Source organism: Ostrinia furnacalis, unplaced genomic scaffold (assembly GCF_004193835.3).
Source record: "Ostrinia furnacalis isolate ACB-3 unplaced genomic scaffold, ASM419383v2 OfSCF4780, whole genome shotgun sequence".
Lineage (NCBI taxonomy): Eukaryota > Metazoa > Arthropoda > Insecta > Lepidoptera > Crambidae > Ostrinia > Ostrinia furnacalis.
This window is the reverse complement of record NW_021135019.1, coordinates 159,625-169,404: the sequence shown is the minus strand read 5'-3', so window position 1 is coordinate 169,404 and position 9,780 is coordinate 159,625. Positions and strand designations below refer to the sequence as shown.

At 36.7% G+C, this 9,780-nt stretch overlaps 1 protein-coding gene across 1 annotated transcript in view; it reads left to right on the top strand.

The window, feature by feature from the left end:
• Positions 1 to 545: 545 nt before the first annotated feature.
• The window catches only part of LOC114359992 (homeobox protein homothorax-like), a gene marked incomplete at its 5' end in the record, with an annotated part of 46,154 nt that continues 36,919 nt past the window's right edge, over positions 546 to 9,780 (top strand). Inside the window, one exon of the mRNA XM_028314541.1 lies at positions 546 to 629. Within this exon, the coding sequence (XP_028170342.1) occupies positions 546 to 629 (84 nt within the window). The remainder of the gene's footprint in view (positions 630 to 9,780) is intronic.

The following is a 9,780-nucleotide window of genomic DNA, read 5'->3' as shown; positions in this document are numbered from 1 at the left end:
TTGCGTAATGACATCGAGGTCCTGGGAGAGTTGGTTGGATCCATTAGATGGGCGGGCAGACTTAATGTAGCGTTTTTTCGTGGATCCGATCGTGGGCATGTGTCGCCCTCGGCGACATTAGTACCAATTGTAATGGCTTTTTATCTGCGAGGGAGCTGATGATTGCTGTTTCTTGTTAGATATTTCCCTAAGGTTACCCACCATTTGTATGGGATGGAGCAGTTGAGTCAGATGTAGCTTTTATCTCAGTTAAATCAAAATATCAAGATTTTTTATTCTTCTGTATAACAGTCAATCTGCCACGAGTGATATTTTTAATAAAAACTTGTTAGCAATATTAAAAATGATTGAATGGCTTAATATTTGTACTCTCACCTCTAAATCCTAGAAAAACCCAGACACAATTTTAGCGACCGCAGATCGTAAAAAGAATGTCAATTTTAAATTTGGAGATGAATACATCAATTTACACGAAGTCAATGCCTTCGCCTGTTCAGTATTATAATAAAAACATTCTAAATTCAAAATCATTTTGTTCTTTTCAGGCAAATGGTGCGGGTCCCGACGCGAATGGTCGCAGTCGGACGCCGCGCGGCGGGTATACCAGTCAGTGTTCCTGGGCAGCCCGGGTGAGTACCCAGGTAAATATCGCGTCACCACCAGGTGTGTTCCATTTTTGAATTTGAAATTCCAATTGCAAAAAGAACGAACGCCGTTTTGTTTTTTCCTCGCAAGGAGGTGGACTCATGATTAGGTTATTTACCTTATTTAACTGTCGGATTTTAAACGTTGCGAAATGAAGTGAAGTTGAGTTGAGAAAAAAGTAATCGGTCGACATTTTAAATTGGATCACCTAACGATTATGGCCGAACTAAAAACAGGATTTGAAATTTTACTTAGATACACATGCCATTTGCATTGCCCGCAATGAGTTTTTTGAAGCCGATCGAAAGTTATAACGGCAACTATATCATGAATTATTGATAGCATATAAAAAGTACAAGTTGAAATAAATGCATTCTCAAGCGACAAGTCAAGTGGAAAATTGAGGCCATACGTCCTAAGAGTTGAAATCGGCGCGGCAGAAACCAATAAAACTAATTAATTATTTGTTTCAAGTAACTGTCCTCACCATAGGTTGTCTGGAAGAGATCGCTTCATAGCGATAAGACCGCCTAATTGTACCTTGTGTGTTCCTTTTCTTCTGTTATGTTATTTGTTTGGTGTGCAATAAAGTGTATTTATTATTATTATTATTATTATTAATTATTATTTTGCTTGACAATACTTAATTTTCAGTAAAAATGTGAATATTTGCTGAGCGTTAATTATTTTTTACGAGACAGTGAAAAGTCTTAAGTCCATCTTCTTAAATCAATCTTTTCTAAACAGCACTTGGTTTGAAATCAAAAATGGAAAATGCATCTGTCATATCATTACTATTATTTTATACTTATTAATTTTTTTCAGGTATAAATTAAGATGAGACGTTGAAAATATAAATATTAGCGAAGTAAATAACTTATATGCGCTATTAATTCTTGGTAAGGCTTAATGTAAGCAATATAAACCCCGACAAAAACGATGCAATTTTATCATTATCAGTACAGTAAAAGTAATTTTTAAGCGTGGGGATCATGGCAAAACCCTCCACTATAGTGGCGGAATCTCATAATCCAGCAGTGGACTGTAAAGGGCTGTTGATGATGATGATGATGAATTTTTAATCATAACAAAATGCAACGGCACTTACAGCACAAGAATTAAATACAGAAAAGAAAACAAAAATAACAAAGTATTTCAGTAAGTTTATATCAGTTATTTAAATAGTACCCATAGTAGGTACAAAGTTTTAGGACTAAATGACTTGGTGTAAAAATATGTCCATGGATATTTATTTACTTTATTGGTTTATTTAACGCCATCTATTTTTATTAACCTGATATATTATTATCGTGACCTACCACGTCAGAAGCATCACAAATGTAATATCCTCCAGAGAAGTGACGTGTGACGTAGGCATTCAACCTTGCACAAGATGATCGATGGCCCTCCGTGACGTCACACTACGCATACCTATAGCAGACAGGCTTTATCGTTTTATGTCTTTGCCTATGGTAATCAAAAACTTCATACAACACCTGATTTTATGCCTTTGCCTGTTTATAGAAAAAAAATTGTGTAAAACTGAGTTCAAATTAAAATTACAAAAAAGGAATTAAATAAATGCTATAAAATTGAAATTATAACAAAAAGTATCATATCAACTCAAACACTGGCAGTTTTTTCATTGGAATGTTTTTTTAAGAAACATTACTTTGAACATTGCATTATTTTAATTTTTTGCCAAGTTTAAGAAAAAGGGGTGATTTGAAAAAAGAACTCCAAGAACTTTTTAAATTGCAAAGAGTACCTATCTTTGGAGATTTCGTGTCATGTTTTTTTGTAATAACATTGAAATGGTACAAAAACAACATAATATGGCGAACTTAATTCCAATAGTCTTCTCTACCAGTCAATTTTAACTTTTGCATCAAACCGGTCAATTGTAGAGTCCATTCAAAATAATTTTACAACTTTTGAACTAGTTTACATATCGGGTTTTCTTCGTACTACTTACCTAGGCCTCGACCTTGCTGCTTGATGGATGGCCCGTGACGTCACGCATGTAATCTGTCGGGGCACGTGACGGTGTCGAGCCTGGAAGACGAGGCTGAAAGTAAAAGTGGAAGCTATTGGAGGAATATTTTATTTATTTATTATTTATACAGGGTGTGAGGTAAATGGGTATATGAGCCGACACTAGCCCATGTTAACATGGGCATATAAATGGTATGGTGAAGTCAGAAAATTTATATCTTCATTTTAATTATTTTAATTTTCATACAAATCGCATTTTATAAAATTTATTTTGTATGAAAATTAAAAAAATTAAAATGATGATATCAAATTTCTGACTTCACCATACCATTTGTAACATGGGCTAGTGTTGGCTCATATACCCATTTACCTAACACCCTGTATATTAAAACAACTTTTTATTGCCATGACAGGATAAACTCAATGCGTCAAATAAAGTTACTCTACGGAATTCCATTATGGTAATAGTAATACAACGGCAGTAAGGAATAAGAGTGTTTTCTGCGGCTGAATGGATTTGGATGAAACATAGTGTTTGACCATTACGCAAGATAGTTAAAAGTCATGAAATTCATTTATTTTATGCAAAATAAGCTTTTAAAAAGCGCTTTTCCATTTCCACTTTCCCTTTTAGGTGAAGCACGAAACATCATCTCATATTTTTTACTTACCTTCGTTAGTTGTTCATATAATTCAGTATAGCTGTCAGCATCTGCAAACAATAGAAGATATTTACAAGTATGAATTCTCAATTTTATTATAATTACTACTAGCTTTCCGCCCGCGGCTTCGCCCGCGTTGAATTTTGTCTGACACAGAAAAACTTTATCGCGCGCGTCCTTGTTTCAAAAACCGGGATAACAACTATCCTATGTATTTTCCCGGGGCTCAAACTTACTCTATGCCAAATTTCATCAAAATCGGTTCAGTGGTTTAGGCGTGAAAGCGAGACAGACAGATAGACAGACAGATAGACAGAGTTACTTTCGCATTTATAATATTAGTATAGATAGTATAGATTATGAATGTTTAGCTTCAGCAATTCAAAATTTCAAGCAGTTTCAAGAGTTCCTATCATAATTGTTTACACTAAACCATCTGAAATTCCACTCGAGACAATCGATTCTCCTAATCGATTTATTTGGAGCCCTCCAAACGCCTCCACTCGTCGTTACTGTTTCGTCAGCTCGTTACAAGAATTCATTTGGCTGTCAGCGGCCATTTTATTCGTGTCATATCGATTTGACAGTTTATTTTGCGCGCGCGCATCCTGTTCTAACTCCTAAGATCCTATGTTACGAGGTTTGAATGGCCGACGTGCCAAAAGATGGGATGTTAATTGAAAATTCTCAAGATTATTTGACAGAAAAGAATGTTGAAACAAAAAATGCCACTAAGTAACATTTCGAAATACATAAGTATAAGTACTGAAGTGATATAACTTCTACTAAGTATTTACTCTAACTGTATTTTGGTTAGAATTTTGCAATAAAGAAACTGATATAAGAATCATTGAAACTTTTAAGGGTAAAGCTCAAAATACATGTAATGCAATGCAATAAATGATTTGATTTGATTTGATTTACATTTTAGATTGAGGCCTAATTTAAATAATTATACTTATCACAAAATATATAGTCTTAGACAAAGATTGAATCTAATTTTAGCGTTATTTTGTGATGTGGATTTCAACCACTAGTAATCACTAAACCAGTGGCGTAACTATAGGGTGGCAAGTCGGCAAAATGCCACGGGCCCCCAGCCCGAAGGGGCCCCCGGTCAGAGGAAATCTCAATTCCCAACATTTATTATTACACATACTACTTAAGTAAAAAAAAGTTTTGTCTTTAATTTATTTGTTACCTTCTTAGTTGCATACACAACTAAAAAAAATATACCTAGGTATTAAACTTTCAATGCATTGGTAAAAAAAAATTTTGTATGTACCTAGGGGAGACCTAGGAGAGTTGTGACAGAGGTGAGTTGTGACAAGGACGATTTCTCCTTACTTAATATAGTTAGGAAGCTGGAAAAAATGCTTGTTTGTCGCTTTTAAGACGCTCTTCTTGACTAAGTACCTGTGGGCGGCGCACGAGGCACGGTTTCGTAAATATGACGTCTGTGTACAAAAAATGCGAAAAGTAAGTTTTTCGTCAAAATTTTATTTAAGTAAATTTATATCATGTTTTAGTATATGTGCACTGTTGTGTTATTTTTTCTCAAGTTGCATGGTTATTCAGGTCTCACAATGTAGCACTGATATTTTGTGTGCACATCGTGTTTAGAAAATAAAAAATATTATTCGAAACAAGTCGTCATTTTAAACACCTAGGAGAGTTGTGACAGCCTGTCACAACTCACCTAGTTTACTTAATTTTTCTGATGGACCATTTCCACGATGTTTTTAGATGTTTTTTTGTGTGTTAGTAGGTTCATAATTTGTTTAATTGCCTGCTGCTACTTTTTTTGATTCTGAATACCTAATAACTATACATGAATGCCATATAGAGGAACTGCTTGCTGGAGTCGAAATATAGGACCTGGCTTATGAAGTGATTAGGTTAAAAACGGTTAAAGTTTAAGATACGCTGCGACCTCTTACAATCTAAACTTGTCAAGATATATTAAGAAGAAATAGGCTTATCAAGTAAACCCAGAAGGCGAAGCTCCGTCTATGGATTGTACCACCGCGACTATTTTATTTTTACAGAAGAGGAAGAAAATATATTAAGTGACTATATTAGCTAAAAATGTAATAAAAAAAATCCAGTGTCGTGGGAGAAAAATGAAAGCTGGAGAAATGTGGCTCAATCTGTGTAAGGATATCCTATAACTATTTCNCAGGATATACCGCTTAGTTCAAATAAATATAATATAATAATATATAAAAAATATAATAATAGTAAATTAAATTATTTAGTGCGATGGCCAAGTCAATATATTTATGTAAAACGTTAAAGATTTCCTGGCCTGGACTTGGTATTACATGGATCTCACAACTTTTTACCGTAGAACAACTGAGTTGCGAGACTTGGTTTTTTTGACAAGTATTGTTTTTGATGGGATTTTCTTTACAATAAGTAATTGGAAGAAAAAAAATTCCATAAAAAATTTAAAAAAAATCTCAAAAAAATTTTGACCTCTTTTTTGTCGATAAAAATAGGTCTAGTTTCATCTATTTTCATATGTGCACTTTAACGTGACTCACACTGTATATTGGGAAAGTGGGAGGGCCCATTCGATGAATTTGCCACGGGCCTCGAACGGTATAGTTACGCCACTGCACTAAACAGCTTAATGATGTCTCTCACAACAGTACACTATTTTTAGACTAATTAAAACCTCTAGTCATTTTTCTTATTTAGTAAAAAACTGAAAAATACCTACTGTAAAATAATAAAAGCTTAATTAACTCACTAAAAGCCCAAAACCTGCAACTATTATATTCAAACCGCGACCCTCTGTAAACAATGTCGTTGCGCGCGCGTCGATGCTATCGCACAAGGCCGCGCCATCTAGCGGGTAGATACTACAGATAGGGATATAGGCAGACAGGTCTTTGTTGGACTGACAATTTATTCTAAGTAATATTTACTCTTTTTTGATCGAATCCACCCTAAATAGTTGAAGCTAAAGTTCAGATTTAGGTAGAGGTATTAAATTGGAGAAAAGATGATTTTGTGTAACTAAACAAGTCATTGAGTAACTTAGCTTGACTAATACGTAGAGCTAAAGTGCAATCTGAAGTTACGCTGATTTTTTGTAACCAAAGTTCTTGGTTAGGTCAAGCTTTTCCCGCTGCTTTTTGGTTTGGACTACCATGCAAATTCGCAAAAAGCTAAACTTTGTAAAAAAAGGAGAGAAAAAAAGTGTGTTAAAAAAATTTGTAGGAAATGTAAAGAAAATATTAATTGCCTTATTGCAATGACTGTATGTATGAAAGTATTCGATAGGTTCAGTTATATTTTCGTGACTCAGCGGAAGGTCGTGGAATACCACCTAAAGCAGTCAATTTATTTCAAGTGGAAATATTTGTTAATTGAAATGACTCTACATTTCACTGCAAAATTAATTTATCTGCTTCAGAATACAAAATCAACTTTCCAATCCAAAAATAAACTCCGTATCTTATTCCAAAGAACTAGAATAAGCAGTTCTACCACAACAATGTAAGTTAATCCCAGCCTTATCGCGAATGTAATCTGCCGATGTAATAGCCCGATCCCATCACACAATCTCTACTTATTTTTAGCCCATCCAGTTATTACTTCATAGCTTCAGCACAAGCAGTTTAAAACATCACTAAACTTAACTACTGAAAAATACACCCAAACTTCACTCCAGCCGTGAACTAGCTCCAAAACAAACCTTCACACCCAAGCAACCCACTACCGCCATCTATCCACCCGCTTCCGAAACAACCCCGCCCCATCGATCCAAATTAAACTCTACACTCAGCTGATAGAGCTGCAATTACCGCGACAACGCAACGCACTTGCAACTTTAAAGTGCTCAATATAAAACCGTATCTGTTTCACTCCAACACGCCCGCTCCGGGAGCACCTGTCTCGCTCTTTTTGTACCACGTCAGCGACATTGCCAGTTTCCATTACACTATATTAATTACCGGCTCCGTCCACCGCCGGTCACTCTTGCGAGCGCCGGCTCCGTCACTCATCCCTTGTTTCTTACCAAACTTTTCCGGGATACCAGAAAAATAAGCTGTCAGATAAAAAAGAAATAATAAAGCACGAAAGTAAAATGGAATCGGAAGAAGCGCAGTCAATTTATTCGAAGATTCGTTACAATTCCGATTTCTATCTGACATCTCGAATGAATGCCGCCGAAGACGGATAACCGTGGATCGCGATACCCGGCAAAAACGCGGATAGAAAGAGACGCATCCGGGCCATCGACGCCGTCGTCAACCGGCCGCCCGAGCGAGCGCGCGCGAGCCCGTCTTTACGACGTGTGAAAGAGATAAAACAATTCCTTATGTCGCTATTCTTAAGTCGTTTGCGCGCTCGAAATGGCACTTTACTCGCAGACATTAAGGTCGCAGTTTCATTGTTGTGATTGCGTATTGACGATTGCGGCGTATCGTAATGGAATGTTATAACTTCATTTGGCGGTGTTTGTGATTAGATCCTTGCGGAGTAAAAAATAAGGTCGTTATTTGTGTGCGTGGCTGGGGCGAGTGACGGCGCGGCGGTTGCCATGGCGACGGCTGCGCTGGAATGTAGCGGGCGGGAGCTGATCAGGGCTGCCCGCTCCGGCGATGTTTTCTCCCAAATTAGTGGACGATAAAAGTAATGATTTTGAGAATGACTTACGGAAGCGTGCAATACCCCGCCAAGATGTTTTGATAGCTGCGGGACATTTTGAACGATATTGCAGCGCGCATTTGGCTGATTAATCTTGGCGAATTATCCCCCATCTCCTCGCCAATTGTAACAGACTATGATGCATCATTCTGCACCGGTCTGTGAACTCTTACGACCTGAATGGCCTTTGCATGTTTATACTTACAGTTTATTTTGCATCACATTCACAACTCTCGAATACAAGTTTCTAATTTGAATAGGCCTATTTGAATATCGTTCCAACTTATGTATAAAGCCGCGTTGCGAGCGAGAGCTCAATCGCTCAATTTGCGGCAAGCCTTCGGGTCCTTTTTCAAAAATCGAATGAGATCGATCGCTCTCATGTCCGCAAATTAGAGAGAGAATCGTTGTTCGTTAGCCGCGTCCAGGCAGAACGAGCGCAACGCCTTGGCCCCGGCGCACGGTGGTCTGAAAATGAAGCTCCCATACCATAGAAACTTAATGTCAGAAATTAGTAAATAAAAATATGCATTGTGTTTAGTATACCTCCCTTTGTTTTACTAATATAGTATGAAGGGTATGAGTAGCTCCATGTGTGAGAAAAAAAATATTTTTATTTTCTTTGTATGGAAAAAAACACTTAAAGTGGATTTTTTTTAAACTGAATAGAACTGAAGGGCTGGTACTCACATGAGCTATTGCACCATACACGGCGATCAAGATGACATACAATTCTTGTGCCTTTGGGTGCCGCTTTGCATGTACCAGGCTTTGGAAATTTTGAATTTTCGGTAGGTGATCTTTCAAGTCTTTGATGTTATTTTATGAAGTTATTAGCCGCTTTCAATACGAGAATAGTATGTAAATTAATACTCATATAACTAGGAATATACTAGGGATATTTTTAAATATTTTTTATTTTGAAAATATCAAAAAATAAAACGTTTAATCACTGAATGAAGTAACCAACCAGTTGGTAACTGACATTGTTATTAGTTACTAACCTGCTAATGACGTTTTAATGAAAATAATAGAAATAAATATTGACTAAATAAACAACTTAAAAAATCGAACTGCCTAATAGGCCAGTAGAATTACATTTGAAATGGGAAATAATTCCTACAAAAGATTTTATTGTTTTAATGGCTTCATTTGTTACTCATCAAGACTATCCTTAATTTTCGACTTCGACGGAGTTGTGCTTAAGTGGCCAGGGGGCCCCTGAAAGGGGCGTTTTACGGTTTTACGGTTATATCGCGTAAAGGACTTACCCGTTGCATTTAATCCTGCATTGAATAAGACCAAATTCATATGTTTTGGATAAACTGTTCTCGTGCTTATCTTCGAAAAAGTACAAAATGTACGTATAATTAATGATCCTCTCCACGTCCAATGGCTCGATACCCGCAGGATTCCAAGTTTTGAAAAGGACCGCCTCAACCGAGAAAGAGGTGCAGTAACCGCAGTTAAGGAACGGCTAGGACGAACAAGGATAGGTGCATCCAGCCCTTAAGCCCTGAGAGGGTTAAACTGGTTGAGTCGGCCCTTTACAAGGCTCGGGAGCCTGCGAGTGACGAGTCATTGGACGTAGAGAGGGTCAATAATTATACGTACATTTTGTACTTTTACGAAGATAAGCACGGGAACGGTTTGTCCAATACATAATATGTAGGTATTATAAATTATTATTTATTTATTATTTATTAGTTTTCGATAGGGTAAGTCCTTTACGCAATATAACCGTAAAACCGAAAAAACGCCCCTTGCCCCCACCACTTAAGCACAACTGCGTCGAAGTCGAAAATTTAGGATAGTC